General features: G+C 35.2%; 2 protein-coding genes across 8 annotated transcripts in view; one reads left to right on the top strand and one right to left on the bottom strand.

Annotated features, from left to right (window-relative positions):
- The window catches only part of SGTB (small glutamine rich tetratricopeptide repeat containing beta), a 40,183-nt gene extending 29,261 nt beyond the window's left edge, over nt 1-10,922 (top strand). For 2 of the 4 annotated variants that reach the window (XM_014560400.2, XM_032473215.1), the window contains exons 7-11: nt 4,504-4,642; nt 5,155-5,217; nt 6,015-6,052; nt 6,287-6,370; nt 7,740-7,876. In XM_014560400.2, the coding sequence (XP_014415886.1) occupies nt 4,504-4,642; nt 5,155-5,217; nt 6,015-6,052; nt 6,287-6,370; nt 7,740-7,851 (436 nt within the window). In that variant the 3' untranslated portion in view covers nt 7,852-7,876. Of the gene's footprint in view, nt 1-4,503; nt 4,643-5,154; nt 5,218-6,014; nt 6,053-6,286; nt 6,371-7,739 lie in introns of all 4 variants that reach the window. The other 2 variants (XM_032473189.1, XM_032473208.1) reach the window with 2 other exon arrangements.
- Nucleotides 10,923-10,981: 59 nt separating this feature from the next.
- The window catches only part of TRAPPC13 (trafficking protein particle complex 13), a 31,938-nt gene continuing 26,110 nt past the window's right edge, over nt 10,982-16,809 (bottom strand). For 2 of the 4 annotated variants that reach the window (XM_006186073.3, XM_006186075.3), the window contains 4 exons: nt 16,064-16,262; nt 14,903-15,003; nt 12,341-12,491; nt 10,982-12,225 (listed from right to left, as the gene is read on the bottom strand). In XM_006186073.3, the coding sequence (XP_006186135.1) occupies nt 12,118-12,225; nt 12,341-12,491; nt 14,903-15,003; nt 16,064-16,262 (559 nt within the window). In that variant the 3' untranslated portion in view covers nt 10,982-12,117. The remainder of the gene's footprint in view (nt 12,226-12,340; nt 12,492-14,902; nt 15,004-16,063; nt 16,263-16,809) is intronic. The other 2 variants (XM_006186076.3, XM_006186074.3) reach the window with 2 other exon arrangements.

Genomic DNA, 16,809 nt, shown 5'->3' with positions numbered 1-16,809 from the left:
CTTTGTCTTTACAGCATTAGTTTTTTCTGTCTCTAACAATGGTAATGACTGCTTGTAAAAAGATCATCAGAAATCATCGGTTAGAACCATCCTTTTACTCAGCTACATAATTTCCCAGTTCCTGTTTCTCTGCAAAGGCCCTGATAGTTGTCTGACCTTGCTGTCTCACCTTCACCGTCTCTTATTCTCTCTTCAGCTCACTCTCGTAGGACATTTGTCTGTATCACTCTGTTGAGAGCGCAATTCAAGGTCTCCAGTTGTCTGTATTTTCCCAGGGTCAGTATTCAGTTCTATACCCTTACCCTACTCCATCTCTTAGTATTTGGCATGAGTAACTACTTTTTGAAATACTTCATTCTCTAGGCATCTGTGACACCACGCTTCATGGTTTTCCTTCTACTTCACTGGATGTTCTTTCCCAGTCTCTCTTACTGGCTCTTCCTCCTCTCCCACCTCTAAATAATAGTGTGCTCCAGGGCTCCCTCCTCTGCTGCTGCAGTTTTTCTGTCCATATTCTACTTTTGATTCCAGTGTGTCCCATGCTTTTAAATTCCATCTTTAGTCAATATGCATTATTCATGAATTCTGTATTTATGAATTCACCTACTTGCTAAAGCTTTTTTTTTTTTTTAATGTAACCCCAAATCTGTACTCACTGTGCTTTTGTTGTCATCCACAGAGTGGTGAAAAACTTGAGTCACCTGACATGCAGGATCTCAGCTGAGGTCAGATAAAGCAGTGCTCTGCCTTTTGGTTTCAGTTCTCATGCTGTAAAATGAGTGTCTTTTTTACAGTCAGCGTAGTGCTATATTGCATTTTTGTGCTTTTTGTTGTTGATTTCCCTTTTTACAATTGCCCCCCTACATAGGTTGAAGTATTATCTTAGTGTTCCTAAGGGCAAGAAGGCTGTGATGTGCCTCACCAAGAAAATAACATGTATTAGATAAGTTTTGTTCAGGCATTCTTAGTGCAGTTGGCTTAAGTTCAATGCTAATGAATTAGTGATATGTATTAAATAAGGCTGCTTTAAACAGAAACACACGTAAAACAAGGTTGCATATTGATTGGTTGATGAAAATCTTGTGACCAGAGGCTCACAGGAACATAACCTTATACTTCTTCTAGGAGAAATTGTTCAGTGTTTGCTAATTCAGTGTTTGTGGTGACTTTGTAGAACATAATTACTGTGGATAATAAAAATAAACTGTATATGTTGGTGAATCTCTTAAGTTATACGTCTGAACTCCATACTCATATATTCAACTACTTTTCATCTCCACTTAGATGTTTCATAGATATTTTAAACTTAACATATCCCATACAGAACTCTTGTTACCTTCTTAAATCTCTCTCATCTGATTAAATGTACTATCATTCCGCCTACCCAGTGCTCAGGTCAGAAGCCTAGGAGTCATCCTTCATTCTTACTACACCGACACATCTAATCTATCAGCATGTCCTGCCAATTCTAGTTTCCAGATACTCCTTGAATTCAAGAATTGATTGCTATCTTGTTTATAACTCTAGTCCAAATTACTGTCTCTTACTTAGGCAATTGCAATAGCTCCTTAACTGGTCTCCCTGCCTTCACTCCACTCTCCCCATCTTGTTGGTCCTTTGCAGACAAGTGAGAGGGAGCTTTATAAAGCATAAATCAGATCATGTCATTCTGTTGCAACCAGAATGAAATCCAGACTCCAAACCATGGTCCTTTGTTGCCCTGACGTCATCTCTTCCCACACTTAGTTTTCTGTGCTCCCTCTTCCTCGCCTTTGTCCTGTTCCTTAAGCATCCCAAGCTTGCATTGTTTTCAGGGCCTTGGTGTTGATTGCTGCTTCTGTTTAGAATGCTTTTCCCCTAACTTTCATGACTGCTTTCTTTTCATTGCTCACATCCCTTGAATGTGGCTGCCTTTGAGCAGTTCCCCTATTTATCCTCTTTAATATTAATCTTTTTTATCTGCATGTTTATTGCTTTGTCTTCCCAGATAGAATGAAATTTTCTTAACCTCAGGAACTTTACCTTTTTCATTGTGGAATCTAAAATAGTGCCTGCTACACAGCAGGATTCCAATAAATATGTACTGACTGTTGAGTAATTGAGGATTCTGATGAAGTATCTTTCATGGTTGACTGGTAGGAAACTAATTAGGCTCTGAGATTTTTTTTTCCTATGGCTAGGCGTTGTATTTTATCTAGATCAGAAGTCTGTTAGGTAAGTCAGCCAAAAAAAAAAAAAAAAAAAAAAAAAAAAAAGAGTAATGCTTAAAAATAAACTAAGAAAAAAAAATTAAAAAACCCTCAATACTATCTTTCCATGTGTACCATTATTGTTTCATTCTCAAGTAATTTTCCAATAAATAAATTCTAACTAGGTAGAGGAAAACATCAAATTTGGTAACTCACTCTTTGACCTGTTCTTGGGGTAATAATGTGTTATTCGAGTTGTAAAGGCTGCTAATTTTATCTATTTCACAACTAATGTGTCTTACCCAGTAGTGACCAGCTAACACCCCACAGCCTACTTTGTGTATTTATTTAAATTATTTTTTTAATTGAAGCGTAGTTGATTTACAGTGTTGTGTTAGTTCCTGGTATATAGTATAGTGATTCAGTTATATGTTATTATTGGATTATTATAAGTTATTACTGGATATTGAATATAGTTCCCTGTGTTATACAGTAGGACCTTGCTTTTTATCTATTTTATATATAGTAGTTTGTATCTACTAATCCCAAACTCCTAATTTATCCCTTCCCACATTCCCTTTCCCCTTTGGTAACCGTAAGTTTATTTTCTTTGTCAGTGAATCTGTTTCTGCTTTGTAAATAAGTTCATTTGTATCATTTTGTAGATTACACATATAACTGATATATATTTGGTATTTGTCTTTCTCTGTCTGATTTACTTCACTTAGTGTGATAATCTCTAGGTCTATCCATGTTGCTGCAAATGGTATTATTTCATTCTTTTTTATGGCTGATTAGTATTCCATTGTACATATACCACATCTTCTTTGTCCATTCAGCTGTTGATGGGCATTTAGGTTGCTTCCGTGTCTTGGCTATTATAAATAATGCTGCTTTGAACACTGGGGTGCATGTGTCTTTTTGAATTAGAGTTCCCTCTGGATTTATGCCCAGGAGTGGGATTGCTGGATCATATGGTAAGTCTATTTTTAGTTTTTTGAGGAATCTCCATACTGTTTTCCGTAGTGGCTACATCAAATTACATTCCCACCAACAGTGTAGGAGGGTTCCCTTTTCTCCACACCCTCTCTATCATTTATCATTTGTGGACTTTTTAATGATGGCCATTCTTACTGATGTGAAGTGATACCTCATTGTACTTTTGATTTGCATTTCTCTGATAATTAGCGATATTGAGCATCTTTTCATGTACCTGATGGTCATCTGTATGTCTCTAAGTTTTCTGCCAAATTTGTTTGATTGAATTGTTTGTTTTTTTGTTATTAAATTGTATGAGCTGTTTGTGTATTCTGGAAATTAAGCCCTTGTCGGTCGCATATTTTGCAAATATTTTCTCCCAGTTCATAGATTAGCTTTTGGTATTGTTTATGGTTTCCTTTGCTGTGCAAAAGCATCTTCTTTGTATGTTTGGTAGAATTCCACAGTGAAGCCATCCAGTCATGGACTTTTGTTTGCAGGGAGGTTTTTTTTTGTTTGTTTTTTGTTGTATTACAGATTCTGTTTCACTTCTAGTGATTGGCCTGTTCAAATTATCTATTTCTTCTTGTTTCAGTTTCATTGGACTTGTTTCTATTTTTTGATTTTTAAGGTAAATTGATATGTATTGTGGCTCAGTGTCTCTGCTAGGAAGGAAGAAAGTGAGATATTATGAAGTACAAATCTAGCTCAGAGTTCTTAAAACGGTTTTAGCATCACGGTGTTAAATGGCCATAGAATTGTTAGTCAGCTCACATCTTTATGGAGCTTAATCATTCATAAAGCAAATTGTTTCACATATTAGGCTTAAAAATGGAAAGATATGTAAGGTTCATTTCTAATCATTAAGTCTTGATTCATGTAGGAGAGCCAAGGTTATCACCAAGCAGAATTGAGAGAGTGCAGATTTACAGAATCTTGGAATTAGAAGGCAGTGATACTCCTGTGAACTATGGTACAATTGACCCTTGAACAATGTGGGGTTTAGGGGTGCTGACCCTCTGCACTCGAAAATCCACGTGTAACTTATAGTAAACCTTTTGTATCCACAGGTCGTCCGTATCTGCAGTTCCTCTCTATCTGCAGATTTAACCAACCTCAGATTGTTTAGTACTGTAGTATTTACTAATGAAGAAAATGCACATATAAGTGGACCTGCACTCTTCAAACCCATGTTGTTTAAGGATGAACCGTACATTGAATAAATTAAGTGTAATCTGGATTCAAATTGAATACAAACTAGGTGTTTGATTAAATTTATGATGTCCTGATGTTATTTAATTATATATCTTACACTCTTACACTGTATTCTTTTCAGGCTGGCCCTCACTGCCATGAATAAGTTTGAGGAAGCAGTTACAAGTTATCAGAAGGCGTTAGATCTTGATCCTGAAAATGACTCCTATAAGTCAAATCTGAAAATAGCAGAACAGAAGTTAAGAGAGGTATCCAGTCCAGTAAGTTACTAATGCCAAATGAGTGACTTTGTCATTCACAATTTACTGTAATCAACTTGTAGTGGTCAGACCATATTCTGAAGAGAAAAAAAATCTCACTTTTAATTGTCATAGGTTTAGATTACTGTTTTATACTGAATAACTTCTTCAGCAGAATAGGTAACATTTATTATATTCTAAAAGTAATGTTACAAATATGCTAGTCAAAGTAAGAAAAATAATTTTAGTCAGAGTTAATTGCATGAATAGAATAAGGCAGGGAAGTGAGATAAAGAGTCTATATTTCAAATCCCTCCTTTATTAGTTTTAATGAGATGAAAATTCAGAATTCTGCAAAAATTTCAGCTCTTTTACCATGTCTGAAGTTCTCAAGAAAAATAGTAATAGTCCTCTCTATGGAGAGGTCAGCTTTTTCACAGTATTTTATAGAATATTTATAAATATATATATATTAGTTTAAATTAAAAAAATTGTAGTGGTTAGTATAATTCTCAGATATAATTGTTTTACAGACAGGAACTGGACTGAGCTTTGACATGGCTAGTTTAATAAATAATCCAGCCTTCATTAGTATGGTGAGTATATTTCCTTTTCTGCTTTGCTGGCTCTATTTTCCACTAGAGCTATATAGTTCTAAACTTTTTAGAAACAAACAAGAGCGCTTTTGTGGTGGTGGTGGCAGGAGAGAGGTAATATAGTGCTGTGGCTGTTGTCTTTAACCTGCCCATGTACTGCTTTGTGGAAAAGCCATGGGTGGACTTCAGGAAGATAAAAACAATTCCCCTCCCACTGTGAGCACAGGAAGGAGTGAAACTACGAAGTCCTACGGAGCAAGGTCACGTCTCTTACTTTTTTAAAGAATTATTTATTTATTTATTGGTGGCGGAGGCAATGAGGTTTATTTATTTACTTATTTGGTGGCGGTACTGGGGATTGAACCCAGGACCTTGTGCATACTAAGTATGCATTCTACCACTGAGCTATACCCTCCCCTCTTCTCTTACTCTTTTGAAGTGGCCCTTCTCAAATGTAGGAGGTTCTTTACGCTTTACCAGCTTGTAAAGAAGTTTGTAAAGCTTCTGTTTTCACTTTTGGCTTTTACTGGTCTGATCAGTAGTTAGTAGTAAGTAAACTGCTGTCAATATCCTTAGTCCGTAGTGTTACTTGTAATCTCTTTTTCCTTGAAACGTATTTTCAATACCATTTTTTCTAGTACCTCCTCTTTTTTACATTCCCATCATTCACTTTGTGTAGCACATTAAAACTCAGCAAAATGTTAGGACTTACATGGTTTAGTTTTTATTCCAATGCTTTTAAAAAAAACTGTTACTATGAACTGCCTTTAATGGTAGATGCCATTTTTCAATTCCAGGCAGCAAGTTTAATGCAGAATCCTCAAGTTCAACAGCTGTAAGTATATAGAAAGAGCATATATTTCCCGCTTCCACTTGTCAGCCTCCTAATTGAGCACATCAGCTCCAAAATGATAAAACTGGCCCGAATGCTGGTCAGTGGGAACTTAAAGTCATACCCATTTGGTCCAACCTACACAATGTGTGTTTATTTACCTGCTTTTCTTTGGCCAGTATCCTGCTTGCCAAGCGTATATGCCAATTCCAGTGATACATCTCTTGCCCACTGTAGAATGTCAGGAATGATGACAAACGCTATTGGGGGACCTGCTGCTGGAGTTGGGGGCCTAACTGACCTGTCTAGCCTCATCCAAGCGTAAGTATTATTTAAAATAGAAACAGTAAAAAAGTATTTCATGTTTTATAGTTTGTGTCTAAGGTGAGGGTACCAAGGCTTTCTTTTAAATTTTCATCTTTTACTGTTAGTATCAGTGACCTCATTAATTATTAAATCTAAAAGTAGTTCATAAATTGAAATTTTCTGATTGAAGGGCAGGAATCCAGAAGATCTGGGTCCAAGAAACATTTTTTTCAGCAGGTTTGAATAGCTATTCAAGGATGTATATGAAAGTCAAATATCTACTTAAAGTATGTGTGAATTTAGGTACGCAAACATATATATACTTAAAGAATTTATTTATTAAATTAGGTTTATTTATATAATAGAGGTACTTGGGGATTGAACCCAGGACCTTGTGCATGTTGAGCATGCGCTCTACCACTGAGCTGTACCCTCTCCCCAAGAATTTATTTTTTTAATTTTACTTTTTGAGGGGTGGTAATTAGGCTTATTTATTTATTATTAGTTTGTTTTTTTTAAATGGAAGTACTGGGCATTGAACCCTTGTGCATGCTAAGTATGCAGTCTACCACTGAGCTACACCCTACCCTTCACACATACATATTTAAAAATCATATATTATAAATATGAATGTTTCAGACCACTTAGGAAACTTTTATTCACTTTTTCAGTGCCCATCATTACTAAAGGAACTTGTTTCATCTTCTTGAGCACATTACCTTTACCTCCAAGTTGCTTAAGCTACTGTGCTTTTTGAATTGCTTTTTGAATCTGTGTGATGCTGCCAGTGGAAACACATGAAGTGAGAAGTACCATTTCCTGTTTGTGATCATAACTATGTAACCCTATTTGCATTTTTAGAGTGATCTTTAAGTGGCATGATTATAGTGATACCTAACACTTGCAGTTGTGAGTCACACAGAGGAATTTGGATTAAATTTCTTTACCTGTTTAAAGATCAGTGCTGTTAGGTGACTTCATAAGCATCCCCAAATGGGTGTAACACCTGCCACACGAGGGATGATTAAGACTTGACTACAGTAACAAATACCTTGCATTATATTTGCAGACCTATAAAAGCACATACTTGTTAGCCATTGGCTCATTTGTGGTTAAGCACTTGGGGATGGGGTGGTGGATTTCACCTCATTCAGGAACTCACTTTTTAGCTTGGGTGTCTCATTTCTTATAAAGAACACTGCACTGTAATAATGCTGTATGGATGCATTGGTAAACTTGCAGATACTAAAGTTATGAATCTAAAACTTGTTTCTATACAAGACGTTCCCTTTGGGTAGTATCCATATCTTTTGCAGTTCTTTTTGCATGTGTATTTTGTGACTGGAAATTCCCTAATTCATACTACTTTTCCTCTTTACTATAGGGGACAGCAGTTTGCTCAGCAGATACAGCAACAGAATCCTGAACTTATAGAGCAACTTAGAAATCACATCCGGAGCAGGTCATTCAGCAGCAGTGCTGAAGAACATTCCTGACTTAACCAGAATGCAGACAGTTATGGCTCTGAAGTGTTTGCTATAGATAGTGGCCAAAACAAAAACAAAAACAATCTAAAGAATATATCTGTCTAAACAATAGGTTTATCACAAACAGACCTGCACATAACATGATTCCTTTGTAAATGAATGATCAGTAGCCTTGTTAAGTGCTAGTATAGCACTTAACTGGACAGGGTTCCATTTTCAAATCTTCATCATGTTTGTATATTAGACTTAATAGCAGAGTATATTTATTGAACCATAGGGCTGTTTATTGGTGAGTTGAGTTCTCTAGCTTCAAATTCCCCTAAGCAAACTTTTTGAAAGGGGACCAAAGAGGAAGGTTTCTCATTCTGATTTAGGAGAAATATACTTACCACTGAGCAGCATATCTGGAGAGAAGGTTGTTACCTGGGTTTAGCTTTGATAGCTATTGGTAATGAATATATGTCATGGGGGCAGGTGCTATCTTTAATGCTGCTTATTCTGATGGGTGATGAAATCTTAAGAGCTGGTGGAAAGCAGCATTTGGTGCAAGGGCTGTTATTTTGAAAAGAAATAGATGCTGTGAATGTATAGAAAGTGGAGGTAGGATGCTCAGGTTTTAGTTCTTAACTAACCTCGCCTGCAGTTTGGTATTGATAACATTAGCATGGCCAATTATGCTAAGTACATAATAAAGTACATTTAGAAATCCTTAATGATTCTGGTTAGGTCAGTTGTATAACTGTTCGGTTTAACTATCACAATTTCCCCAGTGGTGACTTTACTGTGGAAACCCTCCAATACATCAATATTTAAATAAGCCGATGGCTTGGCCCTTAAGTTAAGGATTTTCTAAGTGGCATTTTATTATGTGCCTGTAAACACTGATTTTTTTTTTAACTCAGTACTTATTTGATGGGTTACAAAAAGCATCTATCGCTAACATTGCTTGTTCATGTAATCCTCTGCTATAATTTGGCTTGGCATGTTGCTTTTATCCTTAACCTTAATTTGATACCACTTAAACGTAACAGGGGACTTGAAATATTTTATTGGAATTAGGATACATACTAGTGGAGAGAGATGTTAAAGTACCATGGGAGTGGCTTTAACTACAGTGATAGATGAGGCCATTCTAATCGCAACTGGAATTTCTTTTGTTTATTATGAAATTGGTAAAGTTGGCAGACACATAATGATTTCACAAGTGTTGTGAGAGAAAACTGAAATAGAAAGTAATATAAAAGTAAGTCAGTAATACTGATGATGATCAGAGCCTTACTATAACTGTCCTCCTCAGAAGGCTAATTACTTGGTATCTTGAAGTTTAAAAACCAATTTTCCCTTTGTGAGATTACAACAGAGGTTCTATAATTTCATTGTAAGAATAACCTGGAAATTCATTAAAAATGCAGATTCAGGGGCACAGCTTCAATTTTTATTTAGTAGGTCCTTTAATAAGGTCTGGGAATCACCATTTTAAATAGCACCTATACTTCTGGCCAGAGAGAGCAGGACTTAAACCTAAGCTAAGCCTTCTGAATTAAATATGCTGTATTGCATCTAAACCAGCTTCATTTTTCATGAAGTTAAATTCATCTCCTAGAGTTCAGTGTTATACAGAATGAAGTGCTAACTAACCAAAGAAAAATGATGACTGCAATGGAAAAAAAAAAAACCAACAAAAAACGCAAAGTTGATCCTTAATAAAAAATTAGTCACTCCTACCCAGTGTTGAGTAAGAAAAAGTCCCCAGCATAACTATCTTGAGTTTATTAACAATGCTTTCAGATCAATAAAATTGATGAGCCTCTAGCTGACTGACTAGGAAAACAGAGAAAATAGGTAGCAACAGTATCAGAAGTGAAAGAGGAGATACCATTACAGACCCTGTCGACATTAAAAGGATAATTAGAAAATACTATGACCAATTCTAGGTCCATATATTTAACAACTTAGAGGAAACAGACAAATCCCTTGTAAGGTACAAACTACTAAAGCTCACGGAAGAAGATACCTCCAGAAAAGACAGCTACAGGCCCCAGCGATTTCAGTGGTGAATTCTCCCAAACATTTCATATCAATTCTACACAATTGCTCCCAGAAAAGAGAAGAGGAAACGCCTCCCAACTCTTTTTGTTTAGCTATTACTCTTATACCAAAATCAAAGACATTATAAGAAAAAAACACTTTAAAACAATACCTTGATTTGCTAATATCTGTAGTTAAGGTAGGCATTCTTTTTACATGAAGTAATGGGAATTGGGGTATTTCTTCCATTTTACCTTCTGGTTTGTTTGTTTTCTAATATATCACCCATTATAAATTAAATCTAGGTATCTGTCCATTTACCTGGATTTCCATTCTATTCAAGCCGTTTTTCCTCTTTAAGTGCTTTCACCACTTTGGAATCACTGCATTCATTGCATGCTATTTCAAGAAGGTTTACTCTGAAAATTATAAGTAATGCTGTAAATGTTACTTTGCTTGTCTGAAACAAGAGGATGTTAAAGTAAATTTTTATATACATTCTACCTGGGAATGACTGACTTCTATTAACCACATTTCACTATAGTAGCTGTAGCTGTTATACTGCTGTGTAAAACTTATAATGTCCTTTTTATGCAAAAGACATTTTCATTTAATGTACCAAACTGTTCATCTAGTTTTTATAGTATGGTTTAAACAGATCCTTTCTAAGATGACACTGTCTAACCTTAAAGAATGAACAATATGTGTCTAGGTTATTGCTTATAAAAGGATACTTTGTAATTAAATCAAATTATATAGCAGATTTTAAGTGATTGTTACACTTTACTTTCAGAATTTGAAACAGAAGGTTCAGTCATGAGAAGATGCTCGGAAATCAATAGAAGTATCCAGTGCAGTGGCTATAAAGTCTTATTTCATCATTTACTCAATTGTGCTCATTTTGGAGGAAAGGCAGACTTCAGTTTTACTGCTTGCACTTTATTTTCATTAATTACCTCTCCAATTTAAGGGCAAATCTCATTCTGAATATAGCTTTCATTTTGGACCAATTTGTCATGGCAATAAATAATTATGCATTTAAGAAAAACCAATTTCTGTATTTGACTTAATGCATTCTTACATTTAAGCAATTATATATACATGCTTGAAATTCAACTTACCAAAATAAGTCTTTATTTAACAGCATTAGTTTCTGTTTTCAAAATATTGAAACTTTTATTACACTCATGTTGCAAAGTTGTGTACATTCTTAACATTCTCAGTTTTGTTTATGGTGTAAGTCAATTAGTATGATTACATGCAGAAATACAAAGTTTTATAATATCAATACATGATTTACAGTTCAAGATTAAGTATCAGAAGCTGGAAATCCTGTAAATATGCCTTATGAAAATAAGTGGCTTATTTTTCAAAGGGAAAAAATCTAGGACTTTTTAACTTGGAAAATTATCAGGCTTCTTAGTTCAGAATTAACAGAGTAATCAACAACTTAAGAAATAAAACCAATTATGATCTACTGTAACTGAAACTTAGACGGGCGTGTTTGTATGTAGACACAAACAAAGATAAACACCAATACAATAATTTTGAAAACAACTAGAAAAACTCATACTGTTAGCAAATACAAGGTTACATAAGGACTACCCAAGTTGTTTTAAACGTTTTTGTTACTGACCAGCTAGGGGAAAAAAAAAAAAACTGGGGTTAACTGAATTATTTCTAAATAAAGTATGAAAAGAATTCTGAAGTTTTAAGACACGACGGTTATCTTCTAGATCGAGGCCGGTACACTACGGCCTGCAGGCCGGACTGGCGGCTGCCTGCTGTGAACGGACAGCTGCGCTCGGTCTGTCTGCTGGCTGCTTTTGCCCAACAGCAGCAGGGTTGAGTATTTTCAACAGAAACCACACAGCCTGCAGAGACCTAAGTATTTACTACCTGGCCCTTCACATGAAAATTTTGCTGACCCCTGTTCCAGATACCTGCTAGGGACAAGTGGTCTCAAATATAGACCTCTTGGGGAATAAAGTCCAATGGTCATTTAAAACGAAACAAAATAGCATATGTGTAGAAAATGTACAAATGTTCATTTAGAATATAACTCACAAGATAAAATCAGCAGATGGTTCTTTTCAAAACAAACATTTAATATTTAACTGCTTTACAGGAAAGAAATTTAAATAATACATACTTATTTTTGCTGTTGACTTGATCATTTTACAAAGGTGACAGAAGTACACAAAGTTCCTGGAAACTCAGTGAAAAGCACAACAATAGAAATTTTCTTCAGCTTTCCACTTTAATGGCCGAAGATACCACACAGACTTGTGCGATGTCGTCGTATTCATATGTTCTCTTTAAGAACGTGTCTGTGAGTCTTAAGCCGGAGACGCTCTATTGAGAGAAAAATATAGATCGAAGTTTTCATTCATTGGTAATAACCAGAGAAAATGTGGGTTAATATTTTCTACAGTCCCCAAATACTGAAATTGTTGAAAAGAGAGCATACTTGCAGTCCCTGTACTGAAGACAGTAGTGTAAGTGCAAGGCAGAGGGAGGAACTGGGATGTAGTTTTCCAAGCTGTCTTCCTGAAATGCCACACCAGTGGATGGAATTGGTATTGCACATCTCCAAAACCAGATCCATAGTCCTTTCACTGCTGGAGGAATCAGAAAAACAGGAATAAATCTTGTTCCTTTCACAAAGAGGTACTGCGATATTTATTCCACTCTTGCCAGTGAATTCCTTTTTTGAGTGTCCAATAGAAAACCAGAAACAGAAATGAAAAGCTATCATTTCATTTTCATTTCGCTTAAGATAGAATCAGGAAAATGAAAGGAGACAGCATCTTCTAGGATGCTCAGGGGAACTGAGACTAATCTGCCTGTCTGGATGCGGGCCTCCCGGTTCTTTTAGTGAACACTGGCTCCCTGATGCTGATCGGTTAACAGTTTTGCCACTTTGAGAGACTTCCAGGCATCTGTGTTTAATCTTATTGCTATATATTCTTCTTATTTTTGTTAGGTACTCTACAGGAAAGAAGAAGATTAACTGAGTCTGGTCCAGTGCTTTTTCTGTTTAATCTATGTTCCTTACCATTCACATAATATAGAAAATGACCAGCAGGATTAATAAGTAAAAGTATTCAAAATTGTAGAATAGATAAACAAGATTATACTGTATAGCACAGGGAAATATATACAAGATCTTATGGTAGCTCACAGAGAAAGGAATGTGACAACGAATATATATATGTTCATGTATAATTGAAAAATTGTGCTCTACACTGGAATTTGACACAAAATTGTAAAATGATTATAAATCAATAAAAAATGTTAAAAAAAAGTCTTACACTAGAAAAAAAGAAAAAAAAAGAAGTAAAAGTATTCAGGTGTTCAGTGTTAACATGAAAAGACTACTTCTGTGTATAACTGATATCACGAGTTCAACTTAAACTTACTAAGTTAAAAAACTTTTAATGAAAGTATGCACATTAAAAAAAAAATAACCAAAAGGCTCATAATGAAAAACAATCTGCTACTCTACCACCATTCATGACTACTTTCATCTCTTAAAGCTCTTTTCTTCTTCTCATAGTTGGCTCTACATTTTTCAATTTAAACTTGATTTTTAGACATATTGATTTAATTTAGCTTTTACATGCCTGTCTCCCCCCAACAATCTGAAATGTCCACTGTGTGCCCAGACCAGTGTATATGCACTACATGAATTTTCTCATTAAGTTTCACAAAAATCCAGTAGGTGTATGTTGTGTGTGTATGTCTGTGTGTCTGTATGTGTTGGGGGGTGGTAATTCCATTTGTATAGATGAGGGAACTGAAGATCTGAAGCACAAGTGCTTTTTAGAAAGCCTATTTGAATCACCAAAAGGTAAAGTACCCAAAATAAATGAAATTTCTTTATTTATTACAGCACTTTGTCATCTGGCCAATAACTGATTTGTTATAACTTGAAAATGCAAAACAAAAAATCCAAAAGTACACCTTATTAGGTACAGGGTCTTTTATCTTGTGTGTGTTATTGTTTGTTGAGCTCCTATGATGTGTCAGGCACTACATTTATAATGCTAGGTAAGACATGGTCTCTTCTCTTGAATTATTTGCAATCTAGAGAGGAAGAGATTAATAATTATAGCAATAAATGAATGTCACTAAAAAACTGTATTAAATTTGCTAGACAGAAAGGGATGATTGTACAAGGGAAGGTCCAGTTATCTTCATAGGGAAAGTAGGTATTTTTATCATTTTGAAGGATGTATATTTCCTATCTCCCTAGTATCACAAAGTCAGGATGGATATAGAATTGAAAAGGATTATATATTCAGACCATGAGGAATGGGATTCATCGCTGCAATATTATCAAAGTGCCCCAAGTAGTAATACAAGTAGTGGCAAAAGTGACAGGACTGGGATTTAATTCTAGGTTTTTCTGGCTTCAAAGCCCTATCCTCTTTGCTTCCCAATAGCTAGATTATACTCTATTATCAAAGCCTTGTTTTGAATCTATGATTATTCCTTATATTAAATTCATAACCAATTTTTACCTTCTTAATACGAAAGATACAACTCGGGTATAAGTATGCCTCAGAAAAATCTATCTTATTATAGTAAATCTATAATGTACTGTTCTGTAAGAACCTAGTAGCTCATGTTTTAGTAATCTGAAGTGTGAAGGAAGTGTAAACAAGGAAAAGAACACGGACTTTGAAGTCAAATACACCCAGTTTCAAATTCTAACCCTATCTCCACTAGCTCTCTGAGCTTGAATAAGTCACAACCTCTCAGTTGGCTTTCTTTTGCATAGAATGTAAATAATTAATACCTACCTCATAGATATGGAAATAAAATACAGAAAATGTCTAATATTGTAGGATCTCTAAAAAATTTAATATACAGCTACGAGATGAAGAACTTCACAGTATTCAGTGTCAACATCAGAGATGGATATATGGCAAGAGGAAACTTTAAAGGAGACAGTGTGTTTAAAAGATTTAAAAATTCTCTCTTAGATGAAGAAGAAAGGACATCCATCCACAAACACTGGCATTACCTGCAGTTTGTTATTTTACAAGTAATATGAAAAGGTTCTTCTAGGTTTACAGTATCTGGAATTGCCTCCAAAGACAACCTAACATCTCCATAACCTGGAGCCTAAGAGAAAAAGCAATACAGTTAACATACATCTATTACAAAACCTTTCCATTTTAATGAAGGTATCAGTCATTCTGCTGTTCTTCATTCTAACTTCTTTTGTTGCTACTACGTGTAGGATAGCACTATAGCTCCTGACATTTTTGTTATAATTACTCCACGTTTAGGAGAAATATAATGAATCTCACAGGTAAACAGTAAAGAAGTTTCAGGGGGTTTGATCTTAAAGATATGCTTTCTAAAGATACTGTAGCTTATACATACTCTACAAGGTTACTGCCTGCACAGAAAGAGGAAATTCACTGAAATGATCCTGGAAGAAAATCATGTCTGTTCACAAGATACACTGGCAGGGACAGACCACAGAATCAACATGCCATGGTGGGGAGGGAAGCAGCTCAGTGGTAGAGCATCAGAGATGATAGCTAATGGCTGTATCCAGAGGTAATCCTTTTTCCCCAATTATTACCTCAAATAGTATAAGAAAAACAAATTTTAGAATGTATCTCAGTAGGTACTACTCAGTATAAAGTGAGGATTCTGTAGCATATTCTCACTAGCATAAGAAAAGGAAGACTGGCAGCCGTTCATACTATTCGAGTAGCAATCAGGCCAAATATCCAACCAATGTCTACAAGATAACTTGAGTGGGACTCACCTGAGTTTCAGATGACCTAGACCTAAACATCTTAAAAAAATGTAAGAACTGAGTAGGTAAATGTAGTGTAAGTCCAAGAGTTCCAAGACATTGCAAAAAAAGAAAATTTTAGTACAGTGGAAGTCAGACGAACAGCAAGCATGAGTTATCACATTCATTTAAATTGTTTGGAAAAGTAAAAAATCATGTATTATGGACAAATTAACATGTGAACATTTCTCCTCATTTAATACCCATTTTCTACCTAGAGACCAGTGTAATAACTAGTCTTTTATTCTCTACCAATATTAATGCTTTTTATAGTGCTCTGATTTTTAGTGACAGACCTAGGAAAATTTAACCTGTTCTAACTATTTGCTCCCCACACACCAAAACCCCCACCAATGTTTTTTCTAGACTCACCATTCTTTGAAGTTGGCTGGTCTGCAGTCTTCCTCTTTCACCTAGATTTGTTTTCCATACTATATCCAATTTTCCAATTACTGTTACTCCCTTAATGATGCCTGCTTTTTCTGCAAACTCCTTCTTGGGTTTTAGGCAGTACAAGTATTGGCGTGTATCCATTGGCTGCAAATACGCTCTTGACCCAAATGTAGTTACACTGAGGGGTGGAGACAGAGATGGAGACAATTCTCTAGAATCTTTTAAAAGAGAAACCAAGGCTGTGATTGTTCCTTTGAACAGGAATTGAATGATTTACCATCCAAAGTTCTAGAATAGAACAGGTCATTGGTTTCGATACAAATGAAAAGGACTTGTACTGGAAAGACTTATTTTTCTTTAATTTGTTTTCAGTTTATATGGAAAATCTTGAAATTCGTTATAACAGAATGTAATAAACTACCTAAAGTATTGGACATGTATCAATTAATTGAAAAAATGCAACAGAAATCAGAACCTTAAGTATCCTGTTCCTTTTCTCTAAAACTATGAAAGAAAATAGTTTAGAATAAGAAACATACCATTCTAAACTAAGTAATCATTTTCAAAATGAATTAAAAGATCAGGAAAAGAATGGAAGATTATTGTTTTTCTCTGTGGGGGTATGAGATGCTAAGAACTCTACTGTAGCCACCATAATAAGATAAAAGTAAATTTTTCTTTCTTGGTTAATAACATCAGGTACTTTCTACAGGTATTATCTTCTT

The sequence above is a fragment of the Camelus ferus genome, chromosome 3, assembly GCF_009834535.1.
Source record: "Camelus ferus isolate YT-003-E chromosome 3, BCGSAC_Cfer_1.0, whole genome shotgun sequence".
In the NCBI taxonomy this organism is placed as follows: domain Eukaryota; kingdom Metazoa; phylum Chordata; class Mammalia; order Artiodactyla; family Camelidae; genus Camelus; species Camelus ferus.
The sequence above is the reverse complement of the archived record's forward strand: the minus strand, read 5'-3'. Positions and strand labels throughout refer to the sequence as shown.